The sequence below is a fragment of the Cetorhinus maximus genome, unplaced genomic scaffold, assembly GCF_964194155.1.
Source record: "Cetorhinus maximus unplaced genomic scaffold, sCetMax3.hap1.1 HAP1_SCAFFOLD_201, whole genome shotgun sequence".
Classification (NCBI taxonomy): domain Eukaryota; kingdom Metazoa; phylum Chordata; class Chondrichthyes; order Lamniformes; family Cetorhinidae; genus Cetorhinus; species Cetorhinus maximus.
The window spans coordinates 590,769-615,757 of NW_027596179.1; the positions used below are offsets into that span (position 1 = coordinate 590,769).

The window sequence follows — 24,989 nt, forward strand, 5'->3', positions numbered from 1 at the left end:
CTGCTCCTCTCACCCATTCTAATCTGTCTCTCTCTGAACTCACTGCACTCCGTTCTCTCAGGTCCAACCCCAACATTGTCATCAAACCCACTGACAAGGGTGGTACTGTTGTTGTCTGGCGCATTGACCTCTACCTCACGGAGGCTGAGCGTCAACTCGCAGACGTTTCCTCCTACCTCTCCCTGGACCATGACCCCACCACAGAACATCAAGCCATTGTTTCCAGGACTGTCACTGACCTCATCTCCTCTGGAGATCTTCCTCCCACAGCTTCCAACTTGATAGTCGCCCAACCTCGGACGGCCCGCTTCTACCTCCTACCCAAAATCCACAAACAGGACTGTCCTGGCAGACCGATCGTGTCAGCCTGTTCCTGCCCCACGGAACTCATTTCTCGTTATCTTGACTCCCTTCTCTCTCCCCTTGTCCAGTCCCTTCCCACCTACATCCGTGATTCCTCTGACACCTTACGTCACATCAACAATTTCCAGTTCCCTGGCCCCAACCGCTTCCTCTTCACCATGGATGTCCAATCCCTCTACACCTCCATCCCCCACCAGGATGGTCTGAGGGCCCTTAGCTTCTTCCTTGAACAGAGGCCCCAACAATCCCCATCCACCACTACTCTCCTCCGTCTGGCTGAACTTGTTCTCACACTGAACAATTTCTCCTTTAACTCCTCTCACTTCCTCCAAATAAAAGGTGTGGCTATGGGTACCCGCATGGGCCCCAGCTATGCCTGTCTCTTTATGGGGTATGTGGAACATTCCTTGTTCCAGTCCTACTCCGGCCCCCTCCCACAACTCTTTCTCCGGTACATCGATGATTACTTCGGTGCTGCTTCATGCTCTCGTCGGGACCTGGAAAAATTTATTAATTTTGCTTCCAATCTCCACCCCTCCATCATCTTCACATGGTCCATCTCTGACACTTCTCTTCCCTTCCTTGACCTCTCTGTCTCAATTTCTGATGATAGACTGTCCACCAATATCCATTACAAGCCTACCTACTCCCACAGCTACCTCGACTACAGCTCCTCACACCCCGCTTCCTGTAAAGACTCCATCCCATTCTCTCAGTTCCTTCGCCTCCGTCGCATCTGTTCTGATGACGCTACCTTCAAAAACAGCTCCTCTGACATGTCCTCCTTCTTCCTTAACCGAGGTTTTCCATCCACGGTCGTTGACAGGGCCCTCAACCGTGTACGGCCCATATCCCGCGCATCCTCCCTCACGCCTTCTCCTCCTTCCCAGAAACATGATAGGGTCCCCCTTGTCCTCACTTATCACCCCACCAGCCTCCGCATTCAAAGGATCATCCTCCGCCATTTCCGCCAACTCCAGCATGATGCCACCACCAAACACATCTTCCCTTCACCCCCCTTGACGGCATTCCGTAGGGATCGTTCCCTCCGGGACACCCTGGTCCACTCCTCCATCACCCCCTACTCCTCAACCCCCACTTATGGCACCTCCCCATGCCCACGCAGAAGATGCAACACCTGCCCCTTCACTTCCTCTCTCCTCACCGTCCAAGGGCCCAAACACTCCTTTCAAGTGAAGCAGCATTTCACTTGCATTTCCCCTAACTTAGTCTACTGCATTCGTTGCTCCCAATGCGGTCTCCTCTACATTGGAGAGACCAAACGCAAACTGGGCGACCGTTTTGCGGAACACCTGCGGTCTGTCCGCAAGAAAGACCCAAACCTCCCTGTCGCTTGCCATTTTAACACTCCACCCTGTTCTCTTGCCCACATGTCTGTCCTTGGCTTGCTGCATTGTTCCAGTGAAGCCCAACGCAAACTGGAGGAACAGCACCTCATCTTCAGACTAGGCACTTTACAGCCTTCTGGGCTGAATATTGAATTCAACAACTTTAGATCTTAAACTCCCCCTCCCCCCATCCCCACCCCGTTTCTTTTCCCCCCCCCACCCGCCTTTTTTTTTAATAATTTATATAGATTCTTCTTTCCCCACCTATTTCCATTATTTTTAAATCTAAAACTAAAACCTTTAGTCTTTCCACCCCACCCCCACTAGAGCTGTACTTTGAATATCCTGTTTTCCATTCTTAATTAGCACTTTTCTCAGACAAAGACCACCACCTTCAACACCTCTTTGACCCTTTTGTCTCTGACATCTTTTGATTATCTGCTCACACCACACCCTCAATGTGTCTCTTCCCCCCCACCCACCTTAAACCAATTTATATTTCTCCCTTGTTGAAACTATGCTTCAGTTCTGCCGAAGAGCCATGAGGGCTCGAAACGTTGACTGATTTCTTCTCCGCCGATGCTGCCAGACTTGCTGAGTTTTTCCAGGTAATTCTGTTTTTATTAACCTATTTTACATTGTTACTTACCAAATAAATCCATTCACTTAAGCTGTAAAAATACTTCATATTTGGTGAAGAGACAGGATTGTAGGTGTACCACACATTCAGTCCCATTACATAATCAATTAAAGCAACATCTTAAATCCCGAGTACAGATGGAGGAAATACGATTATTGAAAGAAAGCTAAAGTACCTGGCAGAGTCATCTCTAGAGGATTATCACCATCTTCTTTAGCATGGCTGCCGTGCTCATTGTTGCTATCTTGTACAATTTCCTCAGAGCGGGTTCGCTCAACTGGAAGTAAATAAGCAGATAGGAATCATTCTAAAACAATCTAGATCCATACAGTCACATTGAAAACCAAGTTCTGACATCCGTGAGTAATTTTGACTTTGGGCAATAATACAAAATAGGTAATATTGGATTGGCTGTCTGTTAGACCTCTCTCCTCAGTTTCATTCACTTACAAGGTCCAAAGTCAATATTAACTCCCCTGTCTTTCCTCTTCTTTACAGAAAATGATGCTATTTTTAAATATTGTTCCTAGAACTTTAAAGCGAGGCTCTTAATGGTACAGCTTTAAAAGAAAATTACAACTTTAATTTTTACTGCAGAATGGAATATATTATGTCACGTCCTCCTACATTTTGTACAGTAGCTCATAAGAGAATACATTAGTATACTGGAGCTGTTAATATTCATAGACTCATAAACATCTACAGCACAGGAGGCCGCCATTCGGCCCATCGTGTCCATGCTGGTCAACAAAGGTCTTACTATGCTAATCCCATTTTCCAGCACTTGTAACATTTAAGGGCTATGGGCCAAGAGTTTCTGACTCAACCACCTTTTCAGGCAGTGAGTTCCAGACTCCCACCACCCTCTGGGTGAAAACATTTCTCCTCAACTCCCCTCTTAGACTTCTATCTCTTACCTTATGCCCCCTGGTTATTGACCCCTCTACTACTGGAAAAAGTGGTTTCCTATCCACCCTATCAATGCCGCTCATAATCTTATACACCTCTATCAGGTCCCTGCTCAAACTCCGTTGCTCCAAGGAAAACAACCCCAGCCTATCCAATCTTTCCTCAAAGCTCAGGCCCTCCAGCCAAAGCAGCATCCTGGTAAATCTCCTCTGCACCCTCTCCAGTGCAACCACATCCTTCCTATAATGTGGTGACCAGAACTGCACGCAGTACTCCAGTTGTGGCTTAACCAGCATTTTATATAGTCCCAGCATAACCTCCCTGCTCTTGTATTCTATGCCTCGGCTAATAAAGGCAAGTATTCTCATGTACTTTCTTAACCACTTTATCTACCTGCCCTGCTACCTTCAGGGACCTGTGGATATGCACACCAAGGTCCCTCTGGTTTTCAGTACTTTCCAGGGTCCTACCATTCATAGTGTAATCCCTTGCCTTGTTAGCCCTCCCCAAGTGCATTTCCTCACATTTTTCCAGGTTGAATTCCATTTACCAATGCTCTGCCCACCTGACCAGTCCATTGATATCCTCCTGCAGTTTAAGGCTATCCTCCTCACTATTTACTACCCTACCAATTTTCCTGTCATCCGCAAACTTCTTGAGCATATTTCCGACATTTAAGTCCAAATCATTTATGTACACCACAAACAGCAAGGGCCCCTGCGGAACCCCACTGGAAACAGACTTCCAGTCACAGAAACATCCCTCTACCATCTCCCTCTGCTTCCTGCCTCTTAGCCAATTTTGGATTCCATGGGCTCTTACTTTCTTGACCAGTCTGCCATGAGGGACCTTATCAAAAGCCTTGCTAATGTCTATATAGACCACATCAAATGCATTACCCTCATCAACACTCCGAGTGCAGATATATTCTGTCCCTCAAAATTCTTTCTAGTAACTTCCCCACCACCGAGGTTAGACTGACTGGCCTGTAATTTCCTGGTGTATCCCTTCCTCTTTTTTTTTAATAATGGGACACGTTAGCAGTCCTCCAGTCCTCTGGCACCTCACCTGCGACAAGATAGGATTTGAAAATTACTGTCAGGGTCCCTGATATCTCTTCCCTTGCCTCCCTCAACAGCCTGGGATACATCTCATTCGGGCCTGCGGATTTATCCACTTTTAAGGCCACTAAACCCGGTAGTACCTCCACACTATGTTAATTTCCTCTAATATTTCACAATCCTCCACCCTGATGTCTATACCTGCATCGTCCTCTTCCATTGTGAAGACTGACACAAATTATTCATTGAGGACTGCACCCACGTCTTCCAGATCCACACACAGATTACCTCTATGGTCCCTAATTGGCCCTACTCTTTCTCTAGTTATTCTCTTCATCTTTATCTATTTAAAAAAATCCTTTGGGTTTTCCTTTATTCTACGCACCAATGCTTTTTCACGTACTCTCAGCTTTCCTAATTTCCTTTTTAGGTCCCCTCTGCACTCTTTATTCTTTTCTAAGAACTCTGCCGTACTGAGCCCTCAGTGTCTGCCATTAGCTTCTCTTTTTTTCTTAATCCTAACCTTTATGTCCCTTATGACATCCATGGTTCTCCAGATTTGGTCCCCCGCTTTGTCTTTACGGGAACATTTTGGACCTGCACTCTCGCTATTTCCTCCTTGAATGCCTCCCACTGCTCTAACACAGTTCTATCTGCAAGTAGCTGCTCCCAGACAACTTGGGCCAAATAACATATCATCTTAGTAAAATTAGCCTTTCTCCAGTTTAGAACTTTTGTTCCCAGCCCAACCTTATCATTTTCCATAACTATCCTAAATCTAACTGAGTTATGGTCACTATCTCTAAAATACTTCCCTACTGATACACCTTCCTGGGCTCATTCCCAAATATTAGGTCCAAAACTTCCCCCTCCCTTGTTGGGCTTTCTATGTACTGGCTAAAAAAGTTCTCCTGGATGCAACTTAAGAATTTTGCTCCCTCCCTGCCTTGCACACTAAAACTATCCCAGTTAATATCCGGGTAGTTAAAATCCCCTACTATTACTGCCCTAATATTCTTATACTTCTCTGAAATTTGATTACATATTTGATCCTCTATCTCTCCCTGACTGTTTTGAGGGCATATAGTACACCCCCAACAGCGCGTTTGCCCCTTTTGTGTTTTTTACTTCTAACCATGTGGCTTCATTTGATGATCCATCCAATATATCATCCCTCCTCACTGCTATAATTGATTCTTTGATCAATATTGCAACACCCCCTCCTCTTCTATCTCCCTCTCTACCTCGTCTGAATACCCTATAACCAGGAATGCTGGGCTGCCAATCCTGCCCTTCTTTTTAGCCAAGTCTTGGTCATAGCTATGATATCATACGCCCACGTGCCTATCTGTGTCCTCAGCTCATCTGTCTTATTCCTCAGGCTCCTTGCATTAAAATATATTCCATTTAGCCTTGCTAAACTCACTTCTTTTTTATCCAGCCTGTTTCCTCTGCCTTCCAGACTCACTTACTAGCGTTTTAACTTCTAATTCCATCTCAGCTTCTCTCCCCTCTGAACTACTTTTTAGGATCTCATCCCCCTGCCAATTTAATTTAAATCCGCCCCAACAGCATTGGCAAACCTCCCCACAAGGATGTTGGTCCCGTTCCTGTTCAGATGTAACCCATCCAACTTGTACAGGTTCCATCTCCCCCAGAAATGGTCCCAATGCCCCAGGAATCTAAAGCCTCCCTCCTGCACCATCTCTCCAGCCACGCATTCATCTGCTTTATCCTTCTGTTCCTATACTCACTGCTGCGTGGCACAGGGAGTAATCCGGGGATTACTACTTTGAAGTCCTGTTTTTCAATTTCCTACCTAACTCCCTAAAGTCTGCTTGCAGGACTTCATTTCTCTTTCTTCCTATGTCATTGGTCCCAACATGGACCATGACCTCTGGCTGTTCACCCTCCCCCTTCAGAATGTCCTGCAGCCTTGACCCTGGCACCCGGGAGGCAACATACCATCCTGGAGTCACATCTACAGCCACAAAAGCGCCTGACTACTCCCCTCACTAACAAATCCTCTACCACTATTGCCATTCCACACTTCTTCCTCCAGCCTTGAGCAGCTGGACCACCCACTGTACTCTGGCCTTGGCTCTGGTTGGCCTCCTCAGAGGAACCATCACTCTCACCGTTTTACAAGGCCGAAAAACAGTTTGCGAGCGAGATACACTCAGGGGATTCCCTCACTACCTGCCTGGTCCCCTTCTTCTGTCTGGCAGTCACCCATTCCCACTTTGCTTGCACTTCCTTAAACTGCGGGGTGACCACGTCCTAAAATGTGTTATCCACAAACCTCTCAGCTTCGTGAATGCACCGTAGTGCTCCCAGCTGCCACTCAAGCTCCAAAACCCGGAGTTGCAGTTGCTCCAGTCAGAGGCACCTCCTGCACACGTGGTCATCCAGACCGCCAGGAACGTCTAGGATTTCCCACATAGCGCAGGATGTGCAAATCATGGGACTGAGCTCTCCAGACATATCTTAACTAAATAGAATATGGACCCCTGCTTTTATTTAACCCTTACTCCTACTTGAGTGTAGACTAGATGCTAGATTCTATAGATAGACTAGATCCTCTAGGTGCTGCTGACTGCCTGTCCTAGGGACCACCTCTCGCATTCTCCTCTAGATGCTGCTGACTGCCTGTCCCAGGGTCCTCCTCTCACACTCTCCTCTAGGTGCTTATGACTGCTTGTCCCAGGGTCCTCCTCTCGCACTCTCCTCTACTCCTCTAGGTGCTGCTGACTGCCTATCCCAGGGACCTCCTCTCACACTCTCCTCTAGGTATTGCTGACTGCCTGTCCCAGGATCCCCCTGTCGTACTCTCCTCTACTCCTCTAGGTGCTGCTGACTGCCTGTCCCAGGGTCCTCCTCTCGCACTCTCCTCTAGATGCTGCTGACTGCCTGTCCCAGGGTCCTCCTCTCGCACTCTCCTCTAGGTGCTACTGACTGCCTGCCCCAGGGTCCTCCTCTCACACCTTCCTCTAGGTACTGCTGACTGCCTATCCCAGGGTCCTCCTCTCGCACTCTCCTCTAGATGCTGCTGACTGCCTGTCCCAGGGTCCTCCTCTCGCACTCTCCTCTAGGTGCTTATGACTGCTTGTCCCAGGGTCCTCCTCTCGCACTCTCCTCTACTCCTCTAGGTACTGCTGACTGCCTATCCCAGGGACCTCCTCTCACACTCTCCTCTAGGTACTGCTGACTGCCTGTCCCAGGATCCTCCTGTCGCACTCTCCTCTAGATGCTGCTGACTGCTTATACCAGGGTCCTCCTCTCGCACTCTCCTCTAGATGCTGCTGACTGCCTGTCCCAGGGTCCTCCTCTCGCACTCTCCTCTAGGTGCTTATGACTGCTTGTCCCAGGGTCCTCCTCTCGCACTCTCCTCTACTCCTCTAGGTGCTGCTGACTGCCTATCCCAGGGACCTCCTCTCACACTCTCCTCTAGGTACTGCTGACTGCCTGCCCCAGGGTCCTCCTCTCACACTCTCCTCTAGGTGCTGCTGACTGTCTGTCCCAGGGTCCTCCTCTCACACTCTCCCCTAGGTGCTGCCGACTGCCTGTTCCAGGGTCCTCCTCTCACACTCTCCTCTAGGTGCTGCTGACTGTCTATCCCAGGGTTGCACTCTCCTCATGTGCTCTTAGGTGGGAACAATCATTCTGGGGTAAGCATAATTTGGAGGCATCACTGGATTTTAACTGATTTAAAAGACTACTAATGGTCATGACTAAGTGAAACGGGTCTCACAGGATTGGGTTACTACATTATATGAGGGGTTTTAACCAAACAGATGAAAGTGTTTGCTAATTTGTGGCCACATGCCAAGGTGCCCTCGTCTTACAATTTCAGTGAAAAAGTAAAAAACTGAAATAAGTGGCTGCCTTGCAGAGATCTGTTTAGCATGAATCAATACCAGCATCCCAATGGTTCATGGTTATCTTATGGTTTGTAAGGCCAAGGCAACAATAGAAGGCTCCTGCAGATATATCACAAACACACAAGGAGATGGGATTATTACATAATGGACATTTTTTAATAGGATCTATAAACATAGCAATGCTCACTGAATTAAACCAATGTTCTAACTGTTACATGAAAGCAAACTGGCATTGTTGTACCGTGGTCATACAAAGATTCTTGCACTAGGTATAGAGACGAGCACTGGTGAAGTGCTTTCCCGCAGAGAAGAATGAAATCAGAGAATGAGCTATCTTTTGGTAACTGACTGAACAGGGAAGTGTGTGTGTGTGTGTGTGTGTGTGGGTGTGTGTGCTTAAAAAATAAGATTCAAGTACACAAAGGTGAAAAGTTAAAATACAAGTAACATATCAAGATCCTTTTAAGAGTAACAATACAAAGCGATTTTACATGGGCAGATACTTATTAATTGAAAAGAACAATCATTTTGTGTGGGCTCATGTTAATCACTCTGTGTGAAAATACAGAGGGATCAATTTTAAAGAAGGTGCTGGGAGGGCGAGTCTGGGGGATGTGTATGTATAAAATCTTTGAAGATAGCAAGACAAGTTGCGAAGGCTGAAAAAATGCTTAAGCAGTTCTTGGTTTTATAAATAGTTCCACGTGCTAGCGAGAGCAGGAATAAGAGGATAGACCAAATGAACACGTGGCTGGAGAGATGGTGTAGCCAGGAGGGATTCAGATTCTTGAGGCACTGGGACCGGTTCTGGGGAAGGTGGGACCTGTACAAACCGGACAGGCAGAGCTGGGGCCAGTGTCCTTGCGGGGGCTTTGCTAGTTCTGTTGGGGAGTATTTAAACTAGTGTGGCAGGGGGATGGGATCTCAGGAGTAGGATCAGATAGGTCAGATTCAAATCAGAAAAATGGAGGTAGAACATTAGCTAGGGATGTTGTGATAGACATGGAGTTACAGGAGAAGCAAAGTTTACAAAGTGTCCAGCAAGGAAAATTGACGGGGTTAAACTGTTTATACTTCAATGCAAGGAGTATTACAAACAAGGTAGATGAGTTAAGGGGACAGGTAGACACATGGCAGCAGGATATCATTGCTATAACCGAGACCTGGCTAAAGGAGGGACAAAACTGGCAACTTAATATCCCTGGTTATAGAGTCTTCAGACATGATAGAGTAGGAGATAAAAAAGGAGGGAGGGTAGCACTAAAGGTTAAAGAATCAATTCCAGTTGGGAGAAGGGATGATATACTGAATGGGTCAACAAACAAGGCTTTATGGATTGAGCTTAGAAATAAAAAAGGGGCAGTCACACTACTGAGAGTATACTACAGACCCCCAAATAGTGAAAGGGAGATAGAAGAACAAATATGTAGGCAAATTTCTGCTTGTAAGAACAAGAGGGCAATAATAGTAGGAGACTTCAACTATCCTAATATCAACTGGGATTCAAACAATATAAGGGGCAGAGGGAGAAAAATTCATGCAGTGTGTACAGGAAAACTTTTTCAACCAATTAGTGACAAACCCAACGAGAGGAGATGCAATTCTAAACCTAGTCTTGGGGAATGAAGAAGGGCAAGTGGGTGAAGTGACAGTTGGCGACCATATCGGGGACAGTGATCACAATTCAGTTAGATTTAGCATTACCATGGAAAAGGACAGAGATAAGGCAGGAGTAAAAGTCTTGAACTGGGGGAAGGCAAATTTTGCAGAAACGAGAAGGAACTTGGCTGAGGCGGACTGGACAGCACTGCTGGAGGATAAAACAGCGGAAAACCAGTGGGAAGCACTAAAAAACGAGATCCTAATTGTACAAAGTAGACATGTCCCCTACAAAAATAAGAGTGGTACTGCCAAATCTAGACCCCTCTGGTTGTCTAGAGGAATACAGGGGAAGATCAAACAGAAAAAGAAAGCGTACGATAGGGACAAAGAACTAAGCACTGCAGATAGCCTAGACGAATATAGGAAGTGCAGGGACGAAGTAAAAAAGGAAATAAGGAAATCAAAGAGAGGGCATGAAAAAAGATTAGCAAGTAAAGTTAAAGATAACCCAAAGATGTTTTACCAATACATTCATGCTAAAAGTTAGTTAAGGAAAAAGTGAGACCTATCGGAGATGAAGATGGAAACTTGTGTATAGATGCAGAGGTTGTGGGAAGGGTTTTGAATGAATATTTTGTCTCCATGTTTACAAAGGAAAGGGAGGATGTAGATATAGTAGTCCAGGAGGAACACCGCAAGATATTGTACGAGATAGTCATAAAGAGAGAGGAGTACTCAAAGGGTTGAAATCCTTGAAAGTTGATAAGTCACCAAGGCCAGATGGATTGTTTCCGGGGCTGCTGAAGGAAGTCAGGGAGGAGATAGCAGATGCTCTGAGGATGATGTTCCAATCTTCACCAGATACAGGGGAGGTACCGGAGGACTGGAGAAATGCAAACGTAGTTCCATTGTTTAAAAATGGATCAAAGGAAATGCCAAACAATTATAGGCCAGTTAGTCTTACATCGATGGTGAGAAAATTAGTAGGATCAATCCTGAGAGATAGGATTAACTGTCATGTGGAAAGGCATGGACTAGTCAGGGATGGTCAGCATGGATTTGTTAAAGAAAGGTCTTGCCTCACAAATTTGATTGAATTCTTTGAGGAAGTAACAAGAAGGGTTGATGAAGGTAGTGCAGTGGATGTTGTGTACATGGATTTTAGCAAGGCATTTGACAAGGTCCCACATGGCACATTCGTCAAGAAAGTAAAAGCCCATGGGATTCAGGGTAATGTGGCAAACTGGATAAAAGGTTGGCTTTGTAACAGGAAACAAAGGGTAATGGTCGATTGATGACCTTGCAAATGGAAAGTTGTCTCAAGTGGTGTTCCACAGGGCTCAGTGTCGGGACCCTTGCTGTTTGTGTTACATATTAACGATTTGGACGTGAACGTGGGGGGGCACGATTGGGAAATTTGCAGATGACACAAAGATTGGCCGAGCAGTAGTGTAGAGGATAGCCATAATCTCAAACGATATAGATGGGTTGGTGGAGTATTTGGTAAAGTGGCAGATGGATTTTAACATAGAGAAGTGTGAGGTCATACATTTAGGGAGGTCAAACAGTTACAGGGATTACACAATAAATGGGAATATACTAAGAGGGGTAGATGAAGTGAGAGATCTTGGCATACAAATACACAGGTCCCTGAAAGCAGCAGTTCAAGTAGACAAGGTTGTAAAGAAGGCATATGGAATGCTCTCCTTCATTGGCAGAGGTATAGAATATAAAAGTAAGGATATAATGTTGGAATTGTATAAAACACTGGTGAGGCCACAACTGGAGTATTGTGTGCAGTTCTGGTCACATTACAGGAAGGACGTAATAGCTCTGGAGAGGGTGCAGAGGAGGTTTACAAGAATGTTGCCAGGGTTAGAAAAGTGTAGCTACGAGAAGAGATTGGATAGGTTGGGGTTATTTTCCTTGGAACAAAGAAGGCTGAGAGGTGACTTGATTGAGGTGTACAAAATTATGAGGGGAATAGATAGAGTGGACAGGATAAAATTGTTTCCCTTGGTGGAGAATTCTAGAACCGGGGGACATAGATTCAAGATAAGTGGCAGAAGGTGTAGGGGGGACATGAGGAAGAACTTTTTTACGCAGAGGGTAGTGGGTGTCTGGAATTCACTGCCCAAGTTGGTAGTAGAGGCAGAAACTCTAAACTCTTTTAAAAAGTACCTGGATCTGCACCTTAAGTGCTGTAAGCTGCAGGGCTATGGGCCAGGTGCAGGAAGGTGGGATTAGAAAGGGCACCTGGGTGTCCTCGGGCTGGCATGGACAAAATGGGCTGAATGGCCTCCTTCTGTGCTGTAACTTTTCTATGGTTCTATGGTTCTAAATAGAGGCATAGAGTAAAAAGCAATGGAATTATGCTGAACATCTATAAAACATCGAGTAAGCACAACTGGGTTATAGTAGCCAATTTTGGGTACCACACTTTAGAAACAGCGTTGAAGCCTTGGAGAGGGTGCAGAGGAGATTCACTGAAATGGTACCAGAGGTGAGGACTTCAATTATGTGCAGAGACTGGAGAAGCTTGCATTGTTCTCTTTAGAGCAGGGGAGATTTGATAGAGGTGCTCAAAATCTTGAAGGGTTTTTACTGAGTAAATAAGGGAAACTGTTTCCAGTGGCAGAAGAGTTGATATTATACATATGACCATACAAATTAGGAGCAGGCCATTCGGTCCCTCAAGCAGGAGGAAACAGATTTATAAGGTAATTTGCAAAAAAACCAGAGGCAACATGAGTTTTTTTTATGCAATGAGTTATGATGGTCTGGTATATGTTGCCTGAAAGGGTGCTGGAAGCAATAACAATTTTCAAAAGAGAGCTGCAAAAAATGCTGGAAGGGCAAGTATTTGCAATGTCAGGGAACTGAGACTAATTGAATAGCTCTTTCAAAGTACAGACACAGGGACAGACACAATAGCCACCTTCAATGCCATAAGTGTCCTAGGGAGTTTTATTATGTTAAAAGGTGCTATATAAATACATGTTGTTGCTGTTGTTTTTCTGTCATTCTATGATCTCACCTTGATTTTGTGTGCATATTTCTGGCGATTCTGCAAGCACGGTACTCTGAAAAACAGAAATCCATATTGGTTGTCATATAGTTTACATGTTGGAGCTTCAACAGAATTTAGTGAATACCACATTCCCATACTTTCTAACCTCATGACAATACTGGTAAATAAGCAAATTACAGAATCTTGGTAACTTCCTTTGTGAAATATATTTTGACTTTAAATGGAAGCTTGCATGTACTTTACTTGATTGAACACAAAGTGACTATTCTTTTAAACTTCCCAATAACATAAAATCTGAAGTAACTTTCACTCACTTGCTCCACCAAATTATTCTGTTGAAGAACAAAAAACCTGTGGTGGATGTACATGAGTTACAGGTTACATCCACACTTTTTAAGAACAACAGGTTTAATGTATCAACTCATCTTTTCTTTAGGTGTAGGCATACTCGCATAATACTTTATAAGTACAAAAAATATCAAACAAATCAGGTTCAGGTAAAGCACAGATACAAGAGTCCCTCCTCTTTACAAAAAATTACAACTTAAATCCACCCTCAAACTAGCATCCAGATGTAACAGTTTTATTTCAAACAATTGTAAACTTTTTAGTTTGAGTAATACTCATAAATAGTGCTGAATAATGGACACTTTTCTGCTGTAGATCTTAGCCCATCAGGTCCTGCAGGGGTGAGAGCAGCCAAAAGCAAAAAGAACTGAAATTTTGACAAGGAATCATGTAATTACAGCACTTTTTATGATCTGTAGTGAAATGCAAATGTTTCTAGGCCACTTCAAGCGGGTAGAATTATTGGACTTCAGTGCGTAGAAAGATTGGGCAGGATTTTTTGGATGGTGGGGTTTCCTGCCCCACCACCTGACGAGTCAGTGGGGAACACATCCCTACTGATACTGGCTGCCATGCAGCCATTTAACAACCCGAGAAGTGTTAGTTGGTGGAACAACATTCACCACCACCCTCCACCACCCCCCACCACCCCCAAACCCGCCGGCGGAGGACTATAAAATTTTACCCATTAGTTTTCCCTTAGTTTATTGTCAAGACTGTGGGCCAATGCATTTGTATAAAAGCACCAAAGTGACTTCAACATTTCAGCATTCAGTTCAGTTAGTGCATGTAATACAGGGTGAAGACCATACTAACAACAGCACATGACCTAGCTGGATTATGTATATGTGAAGAGAAGCAAAGGGCGGCAACAGTGCTTCACAAACTATTTTCCTATGTGATCCTATTTTAAATCACCACCACCTTCTCAAGGGCAATTAGGGATGAGAAATAAAGGCTGGCCTTTCCAGTGATACCCACATCCCATGAATTAATATATGTGAAAAAAAACTCTTAAAAATTCACCTGGTCCCAGGAGTCAGCAAAAACAAAATAATAAAGCAACATAGTAACATCCAGTATGTTATTATTAAAGCTTGTATATGGTAGATCAACATATGTAAATATAAAAATCTTTTTTTAAAGTACTATGCAAAAATTTTATTTTATGTACTCATGTCAGCTTCAGCCAAGCTCTCCACTATCCATTGTGACAGAATACTCATTGAACCCTCTCTCTCTTCCCACCTACAGATTATAATTAGCTCCCCTCCCCACTCACACACATACGCATCTCTTCCCAACCCCCTTCCCCCACACTCAACAGCCTCTCTTTCCAAACCCCTTCCCCCTCATTCACTCATCCCCTTTCTCCCAACCCAGCCCATCATTCATGCCCTCACTCCCCACCAACCCCCTTCACTCCCTGCCCCTCCAGACCCACTCACTCAACCCTTCCCTTCCTCCCCACCGAGAGCCACCTCCCCAGGGGATAGGGGCTTAGGTCCCAGGGATTCAGATCCTGGAGGGCCAGGGAACGCAGCCTCTTCTGTCTGTGGGTGGTTGGGTAGCGTTGAGGTTTTGAGTAGGCTGTGCAAAGTAAAGACTGCTGCTAAGGTGGGATATGGCTGAGACTGTGGCCGGCTGGAATCTATCTCGCTCCCACCATCCTGAAGCCAGAAGCTGGAACTGTGTAGCAGGCAGCAGTTGGTTTGGGACCTGCTTGTTCCATCAGTAAGATGGTCTTGGGTGGCAGCAAATTAAAGAGAGGGGGACTGATTGATGATTCCCAGGACCAGGCAGTGATCAAAAAAAAATCAAAAGGGTGGAATTCCATGATGTAAAAGTCAGAATTCCGCTAAATGACAGAAATTTCTCATCCCTGGAAACAGCCTAAACCTGCTTTGCTTAGGACCAGACAGCAAATAAAGATGGAACACTTTCATCGCAGGCAAAGTTTCTATTTGTATCTACAATGGTAAAATTTGGTTCAGAGTTTGGGGTAAGAATAATGGTGATGTTATCAGCAATCACTATTTTTTGGAGTAAATTAGATAGCAACTTCGGACATCACACATGTGCACTTAAACATGGAAATCAGAAAGGTTGATTTGTCTTGTTCTGCCATAAGCTTTGCTACATTGCTACCTCACCAATAGGCTGCACATTAAAACACGGGGCATGAAGTTATGTACTCGCCTAACAAATACCCAACAATCAAACAAATTTAATACTTCTCCATTCAAGAGTAGGTTCGCTTTTTTAAAATAGTTTGACAAGTCCTAATCACTGGTTCTGTCACTTAAAATTTACTTCTACAAGTCTGAGTCTCATTCCTTCAGAGTTTAATTACTCTTGCTAACAATAAAATCCAGGCCTCTTATCAGCAAAATTCTGGAAAACTATCTAGCCTTACCATTCTACATTAGTTATCCTTGAGGAGGATGGTAGCATAGTGTTTAGGTTACTGGACTAGCAATCCAGACATTACTGGACTAATAATCTGGAGGTCCAGACTAATGCTCTGGAGACATAAATTCAAATCCCACCATGGCAGCTTGGGGAATATAAATATGCTTAATTAATAAATCTGGAATAAAATGATAGTCTCATTAATAATAATCATGAAACTAATGGATTGTTGGAAAAACTCATCTTGGTTGACTAATGCCCTTCAGGGGAGGAAATCTGCAATTCTTTCCCGGTCAGGCCTACCTGCAACTCCAAACTCAAGTAATGTGGTTAACTCTTAACTGCGCTCTGAAACGACTCAGTTCAAGGACAAATGTGGGCCTTGCCAGTGGTGTAACACCCCCAGACCAAGGGCAAAATTTTTAGCTCGTTGGGCGGACGCGCGACTGACCCGACCGAGCGTAAAATGAAACGTGTCCTGAAATCATCACGCACTTGCGCAATATTTCAGTCGCTGGGCGTGCGCCAGAGTCGGCAGCATGCCTGCTGACAATTAAAAGGCCTATTAAGGCCATTAAAAAGTTAATTGAAAGAAATTTTTCAGCTTGCCCACCGTCCCTGCCAAGCCCGCCCGACTAGGGCAAGATTCTGCCCCAAATGAAAAAAACCTTTTCTTGCATGGTACTGCTATTATCTTGGAAATCAAGAGCTATCATGATAGATAATCTAAGTCCTACTTGATTTCTATTTGATGGGGTGAGAAAGGGGCAAGAAAAAAGTCAGATAACAATCTTAACTTGAAAACATTAAAATTAGCTCGGTTCCTTTTATTCATTGAGGAGCTGAAATGGGAAATTTCTTCCACTTGGTTACTTGTAATGGTCAATTAATAATCAGGTACAACCACCAACTGTTGCAATCTGTAACTGAGTTTTAAAGTATATAAGTTAATTAATTAAAAAGTTTGCAAACTAGGTCATGGAATGATCCTTATTTTTTTAATTATCTAATAATTATAATCAAAACTTCCTTGGCTAACTAACTTCTTTAAATTAATTTTTCTTTTAGCCGATCCCAACTGCTTGCCTTTGCAACTTACTTCTAGTGAGCTTGATTCATTTTGCCGTTGTGGTCCATTCTTTTGCAATAGGACATCGAAATCTTCTGAAAGCTTTTCTTCATCCTCTTCTTGTATCGGAGAAGATGGCGACCGCAGACTGCTAAATTATTATACAATTTTAAATCAGACACACTTCATTATCAAATGTAAACAATATAGATCTGGGTATAAGTTTTTTATTAAATTCCATCAGGCCAATTTGGCCAGTCAGGGCTAAATAGACAAACTTTTCTGTTCATGTCAGGGTTTTTCGGTGTATTAGGTAGTTTATTTCTCTGCTTTTTTTCCCTTACACAAAAATGGGAACATACAAACAGGTATGATAAAGCTGAGGTGTTTTGATCTAAGCATACAATTTTAATATATATGATTTATTGCCTGTTAGGTTCTCTAATGATAGCAATCTGGATATCTTGCTAGTTATGTCAATATTATGTGAGCAACAATACAACACTCATTTTTCAAAGTCTCCCTCCTTTCCAGTATTTCTCTCCTCACTTGTCCTATTTTACTTACTCCTCCCATCTCCAATCTGGTAACAAAATTGGATGCAATCCTGTCAATGTTTACATTGGCTACCATCAGTCGGACAATCCTTTATTTTAAAATATCAGCCAAGATTTATTTTTAAAAAATAGATTTTCATTTTAAAACGTGAAACTTGCCTGAGGATTTTCTTTTGAATGATTTTAGTAAATTATATACAATATTAATATCAGCAGTAGCCTCATTTATTGAATGTTTCTATAGCAAATCTACATAAAATTGAAAACAGGCATCACGGGAGTTTAAAATGCCAAAATAGGTGTACACAAGTTCCATAAACCAGTAGACCCCATTTAAACTGCTAAGAGATTCAGAATTTTGTCATGGTTATCAAGGTCAAACTGAAGAGAGGGTTCTTGGACACTTACCTTTCTGAGGATTTGCTCAGTTTGGGCTTTTGGGGACAATTATCTACCATCTTGTCTATTGCCGACAGCTGCCTGCCTGATGGAGACAAGCCATCCCCAATCCCAGAATAGTTGATTTCTTCATATAGGGGAGCAGAAGGGATAGATGGAGAAAGCGATCGAAGTCCATTTAAAGCTTCCAGTAGAGAAACTGGCTCAAATCCGGGAGGAATGTGCTCAGATGTCTAAAGGTATAGGAGAATCATGTTAGCAAGGAATTGCTCTCATAAACTTGGAAACTAAGATAGGATGAAGCAAACAAAAGCATTTGAAGTGCAAAAAGATATAATCTTTCTTTAAGGTAATTATTTGCCAAGCAACTGATCCAAAAGTTTTACTTCTGCGCAAACGGAGAAAAAAATTGGCTTAAAATATATGTTATGCTTAGTCCAACCTTTTGTTGTCAACCTTTGATTCCCATGGTGGTAATGTAACTGAACTAGTGAAGCAGAGGCTAAGGCTAATGCCCTGGGAACAGGAGTTCAAATTAAAATTCAATTAATTAATAAAAATCTGGAATTAAAAGTTAGACTTAGTAATGGTGACCATGAAACAACTATCGATTGTTGTAAAAACCAATCTGGTTCACTAATGTTCTTAAGGGAAATAAATCTCCCACCCTTCCCCGGTCTGCCCTACCTGTAACTCCAGACTCACAGCAATGTGGTTGACTTTTAACTGCCCTCTGAAATGGTCTAGCAAGCCACTCAGTTCAAGGGCAATTAGGGATGGGCCTTGCCAGTGACGCCCACACCCCATGAAAGGATAGTAAACAACCTTAAGAAACAATGTAGATACCTAAATTATGTAAACTTATAGTTGATGAGGTAAAGTTGCTGCACATTGGTTAAACCAATAGTAGATTCACTGAAGTGCTCCATTTGATTTTATAAAGCACAAGGTGACTCAGATTACATTAACCAGAGGCTGCTCATCATGTGAGGCCTAATTCTGCTAAAGGAGGAAAAACCATAACTTCTGAAAGATGGAGGGGAAGTAGATTTCTTAACCTAACACAGCACGAGAGCTGGAGGGGTTCAGAGAGGGAGTTCCAGAGAGCTGAGGTGGCTAAAAGCTCTTCCAGCAGTTAAGGCAAATTGGGTGTACAAGGTGGGGATAAAGTGGGTCAAAAGCAAACAGGGATTTGAAACCTAGGAATTAATTTTGAAATAGAGGCATTAGCAGCAAACAACATACTTTTCTTAGAAAAAACAGAAACAATAATTAGCCAAATTGGTGGATGTAATTAGATCTATTGGCCCTCAGGCTAACAAAAGTCAGGGAATTCCTGTCTCCCTGCGCAGACTGATCTTGTTTGATTTCAGTTTGCACACTATAAACACTAAAATAAACACTTATGTTACAGTAATAATGTTACTCCAATGTTACATTCATGTTTTGTCAGAACTGTGTACAGGATTTGATCTGGAATTTAATTCACTGCACTTAATCATTCCAGTATTAAAAACTTCTGGATACATTTTAAATGTACAACAGTAAAATCGACATTCTAATTGATCACTATAACTTTGCCAATTGCTTGCTACTGCCAGTTAAACAGTAAACTGTTTGTGCAAACACTTTCCTGAGGTGGAATGTAAGGAAAGTAATAGTTGAGCTCATTCAATTATTTTTTCTTACCTGAATGCATAACTTAGAGTATACCAAGATGATGGTATTTTGATAAGGAATCAACAGGTAACACGCATAATATGTTAATGTACCTAATTTATATAATATTAATAAGCTGTCAGGCAAAACATGACTACAAAATGGGTATCAACGATAGACATGCACTAGTTCTTTAAAAAATTTATTTTAAGTTTAAAGTAAAAATAAAGATGAATAAACAAGTAAATAACCTGATGGACTTACTGAATGGTCATCATGGTCCACTGTCTGTGCTAAGACAGGACTAAATGAAACCGGTGACAAGGCCCCAGGCTTTTTCCTCACAGCTCGGATCTGCAACAATGCTCGAAATGCTGGCAAGAGAAAAGTTTTTCTTGAATTCAAGGAAAGAAACCTGGCTGACAACAGAAATTGACATGTATAGAGATTCTGGACGGGATTTTCCATGCCCTCCGGAGTTGAGCGTGCTCGGTGGCATGAGCGGACAATATGGTGCTCACGCCACCGACTGCATGAAACCAGATTGCGATCGTCCGCTCGGCCCACCGATGGCACGCTGCGTTTCCCGCCATCGGACGTCGGGAACCTAACTGTAATATATCAACATATCATTATAAGGCTAGCCTGCCAGACCATCCACCCACATTGGCGGGAAAACACGCCAACGTGTTTCACAATGGCACATAAGCGATATGCACCTGGCAGGTAGTGCAAATCTGGGACAATTTCACCCTCAGTGTCAAATTGCCTACATTTTTAGTTATTCTGTCTGAAATACCCAATGTACAGTTTACCTGGTGTTTTTGTACATTTAAAGCATTTTATAAGGAAACAGTTTTGAAGATCATAAATGAAAGGATAGAAAATGGTTGTGCTAAATGTGCTGCGTGACAAGGTACTAAACTACATCCAATAGGAAGGTTGAAGGTTCAGTGCCTGTTCTTTACAATGTTAGCCTATCTCTGCCAGGGCAACGGTGAAGGTACCGCATTGGCTTCAGTGCCCACGAATTGAGAAAAGTTTAAAAAGGAATGAGATTTCTATACCTGTTTGCCAACAGGGTTTCCTGGATTACGAACACATAAGTGGGGGTGCTAGATACAGACAAGGCTGTGTTTGGCTATGATGCTGCCCGCCCTCCTCTGCCCCCTGCTCCCTTCTTCACAATCAAATAACTTAAATGCTTGGCTCGTACATGAAAATTGGCCACTTGGGCTAGTTGCTGTCTAGTTAACCAAGTATTGGTTAATAACTACAGAGTTAGCTAAATATCTGCTCTAGGTAGTGAAATGTAGATTATACATGTAAAGCTCCTACAACAACATGTATTTATATAGCACCTTTAATGTAATAAAACATCCCAAATTGTTTCACAGGTATGTTAAAGCAAAATTTGACACCAAGGTAATATTAGGGCAGATATTCAAAACCTTTGGCCAAAGAGGTAAGTTTTAAGCAATGTCTTAAGTGAGGAAAGCAAGTTAGAGAGGTGGAGGTGTAGGGAGGGGATTCCAGAGCTTGGGGCCTAGGCATGGCCAGTAATAGTGAAGCAATTAAAATTGGGGATGTTTAAGAGGCCGGAACTACATTATACAGATATCTCAGAGGTTATAGCAAGAAGGTGTTCTGGAAAGGCTAGATATGCAGATGGATAGAAAACACTTCAACATGTATTCTAAAGGAATTTATTCCTTTGATTTCATGTGTTCCCTAGTCATTGAAATAAGGTTTTGAAGATTTTTTTTCGAAAACCAGCAAGATCCGAAACTCGGCATGGACTAGATCCCGAGGTTGCCAGTTTTGAGATACTCTACCTGTACTAGTTTTAAAAATAAATATACAAATAAGCATAGTAAATTTTACTTGTAAATTCCTGTTCATTGACCTACAACAATCTTCATGTTTGCTTTGTGATTATGAGCATGCTGTAGTACTTACGCAATCTGCAGATAGGACAGTTATTAGCCTGGTACCGTAGTGTATCTGCACAGGTGCTGCATAAGCACAGATGTCTGCAGGGAAGGATTAAAGTATCACGGAGGTCAGACAAGCACACAACACACTCATTGCTGTTGTCACTGTTCTCATCATCTGAAGGCTGCAAAGAAAGAGATTTGACAAATAAAGAAGAAACTCATTGCTTTCATACTGCTTACAACTGAATATTTTTCACTTATCAAGCATGTTTTGCTCCATAAGGTCATTCCCTTCCCAATTACATAGTGCTGGCAGAAACTGCGAGATAGGTCTACTGCTTGAGGCAGTTGATCTTCCACTGGCTGGAGAGCCAGTGGCAACCCCACTGCAGCCATTGCTGATTCACAGTTGTGATCAAAAGGCAATCAGGCATTGGGGCTCCTGGATCCTGCAGGGGGAATTTCTTGCCTTCGAGAGCTGCCGGCCAATCATAGGCTGGTAGCTCTCCAATACCAGAGGCGTGACTGCCGGTGTTGTAGGAGGCACAGGCTGCAGGACTCTTTCTGGAGCTCCAAAGTGCAGGTGAGTCCCCAGGGCCAGTCAGGCAAGTCCTGGCTTTATTTTGAGAAGTGGCCAGTATACAGGAGGGACCCCCAACCAGGATGTAGGCATGCCGACCACGGTTTGCTCACATGGCGTGGCCCCTGCCTGTGAGGCCCTTAATTGGCCACTTATGGATTTCAACTGACCTCTGGGTGGGAAGCCCACCCTTGACCCTTCCTGCCCGGCACTTAATTGAGGGGAGTCGGGAAGGTAACAGGATCTCCACCCCAAGCCTTCCTGCCACATTATACAGCGCAGACTGTTCCCATGAAGGAGGGTGGGAGGCATTCAATTCCACCCTACAGAATTTTAGAATTAGTGTTACATGCTCTGCCAGGACACAAGAAACAAATGTATAATCCCCATCAATATTTAACAAAATTATCAGTTAATTTGTTCTTAGGTCCTACTTAATAATCAACACCAATATATGCTTTAAGTCTTTTAAGCAATCGTTCCACTGCTCTTACCATGGAGAATATAACTTCAGTTGTTGCTAACTGCATTTGGATTTTTGCAAGTACTGAAAAGAGACCTTTTAAATAAAAATCCTACAAACTAGAAGAAGAAAACTTACAGATTTTATAATGTTAAAAATCTAATACCAGACTTCATCCAGTGCAGTTACGAAATTCAAAGTCAAATTGAAGACATCAGGAAATAGGTACCTTTGTTTCTTGGTTATTCTTATTTTCAATGCCGTATATTTCTTGTAGTAAATAGCTGACTCGGTCGACCTACAGGAGAGACCAACAGAAAGGCAACTGATGGGATGAGGTCAGAGAATTATTTATTTCCTGAAGTGAAATATCCTGTGACTCTTGAATAGAATTCTGGAAGAGGCCCCAAAGTTATGCAAAATTTAATACAGCCACAGCTTCATTACGGTACAGGAGGTGGCCATTCAGCTATCCAGTCCATTTCAGCTTTCTGTAGAACAATTCAGTCAGTCAATTCCACAGTCTATTCTCAAAGCCCTTCAAGCTTATTTTCAAGCACCTATCCAATTTCCTTTTTAAATCATTGATAGTCTCCGCTTCTTCCACCCTCGTAGGTAGCAAGTTCCAGGTCATTACCACTCGCTGTGTGAAAAAAGCTTTTCCTCATATTCCCCCTGCATTCCTTGCCCAGAAGCCTTGAATCTGTGTCTAAAATTTCACCCCAAAAAGATTAATATACCACTTGGCCAGGATTGGTTGACTTCCATTGATAAGTGTTATGACAGAAGCCAAGATGAATTCAGCATTAGAATTGTTAAACAGAACCTCTGGAAAATGACATTTATTACAAGATCATTGATTACCTCAATTACTCTGCTTTATATCTCGCTTCCCATAAAGAGTTGATTCCTTGCTTCCAGCTTTAGCATCTGACGATGTCACCTTCAGACCAGAGCTTCTGAAATGCCAACTATTCCCTTCACAAAGGACTTCCCATGGCCATGGTAGAGAGAGGGATAGATTTCTCTCAGGCCTCTGCTCTTACTCCTTCACACCCCCACCACAACTATGATAGGACCCACCTTTGTCCTCATTTTCATCCCACTAACCTCCGCATTTGTCAATCTTCTGTCACTTACAACATAATCCCTCCACAAAAATTAACCTCCCTTGCCTTCCTCTCCACTTTTCGAATATCTGTTCAATGAACAATTTTTTTAAAAATTCTTTCACGTGATATAGGTGTCACTAGCTAGGCCAGCATGTATTGCCCATCCCTAATTAGCAATTAGGGGTCAAGAATAAAAACTGGCCTAGCCAGCAAAGCCCACTGCGCATGGAAGAAAATATTTTTCAAAAACTGCCCTTGAGGAGCTGGTGATGAGCTGCCTTCTTGAACCACTGCATCCATGTGTTGTAGGTACATTCACAGTGCTGTTAGGTAGGGAGTTCCAGGATTTTGACCCATTGACAATGAAGCAACAACGATATAGTTCCAGGTCAGGATGTTATGTGGCTAAGAGGGGAACTTGCAGATGTTGATATTCCCGTGTATACTGCCCGTGTCCTTCTAACTGATAGAGGTCGTGGGTTTGGAAGGTGCTGTCGAAGGAGCCTTGGCGAGTTGCTGCAGTGCATCTTATAGATGGTACACACTGCTGCTACTGTGTGTGTGTGGTAGAGGGAGTGAATGTTTAAGGTGGTGGATGGGGTGCCAGTCAAGCAGGCTGCTTTGTCCTGGATGGTGTCAAACTTCTAGAGTGTTGTTAGGGCTACACTCAACCAGGCAAGTGGAGAGTATTCCATCACACTCCTGACTTGTGCCTTGCAAATGGTGGACAGGCTTTGGGGAGTCAGGAGGTGAGTTACTCACGTAGAATTTCCAGCCGCTGACCTGCTCTTGTAGCCACAAAATTTATATAGCTGGTCCAGTTCCGTTTCTGGTCAATGGTATCCCCCAGAATGTTGATAGTGGTTACTCTTCCACCTTCCTAGTAGCTTCTCATGCAGGGGATGCGATGGTGTATTGGTATTGTCGCTGGACTAGTAATCCAGAGACCCAGGATAATGCTCTGGGGACCCGGGTTTGAATCCCATCACAACAGATGGTGGAATTTGAATTCAATAAAAATCTGGAATTAAAAGTCTAATGATGACCATGGAACTATTGTTGATTGCTGTAAAAACCCATCTGTCGTCCTTGCCTGGTCTGGCCTACATGTGACTCTAGACTCTTAAATGCCCTCTGAAATGACCCAGCAAGCCACTCAGTTGTAACAAACCAATACAAGAGGAATGAAACCAGACAGACCACCTGGCATCGACCTAGGCACTGGACACGACAACAGCAATTGCAGCTCTGTCGATCCTGCAAAGTCCTCCCTACTAACATCTGAGGACTAGTGCTGAAATTGGGAGAGCTGTCTCACAGACTAATCAAGCAACAGCCTGACATAGTCATCCTCACGGAATCATACCTTACAGATAATGTCCCAGACTCCATCATCACCATCCCTGGGTATGTCCTGTCCCACTGGCAGGACAGATCCAGCAGAGATGGCGGCACAGTGGTATACAGTCTGGAGGAAGTTGCTCTGGGAGTCCTCAATATCCCCATGAAGTCTCATTGCACCAGGTCAAACATGGGCAAGGAAACCTCCTGCTGATTATCACGTACCGCCCTCCCTCAGATGATGAATCAGTGCTCCTCCATGTTGGAGAAAGCATT

The 24,989-nt window shown here is 43.5% G+C and overlaps 1 protein-coding gene across 1 annotated transcript in view; it reads right to left on the minus strand.

Annotated features, from left to right (window-relative positions):
- The window catches only part of LOC144673021 (E3 ubiquitin-protein ligase MGRN1-like), a gene marked incomplete at its 5' end in the record, with an annotated part of 136,732 nt that overhangs the window by 18,724 nt on the left and 93,019 nt on the right, over window positions 1-24,989 (minus strand). Inside the window, 7 exons of the mRNA XM_078535020.1 lie at window positions 2,528-2,629; window positions 12,843-12,888; window positions 16,696-16,816; window positions 17,631-17,854; window positions 19,545-19,654; window positions 21,240-21,399; window positions 22,490-22,558. Of these exons, the coding sequence (XP_078391146.1) occupies window positions 2,528-2,629; window positions 12,843-12,888; window positions 16,696-16,816; window positions 17,631-17,854; window positions 19,545-19,654; window positions 21,240-21,399; window positions 22,490-22,558 (832 nt within the window). The remainder of the gene's footprint in view (window positions 1-2,527; window positions 2,630-12,842; window positions 12,889-16,695; window positions 16,817-17,630; window positions 17,855-19,544; window positions 19,655-21,239; window positions 21,400-22,489; window positions 22,559-24,989) is intronic.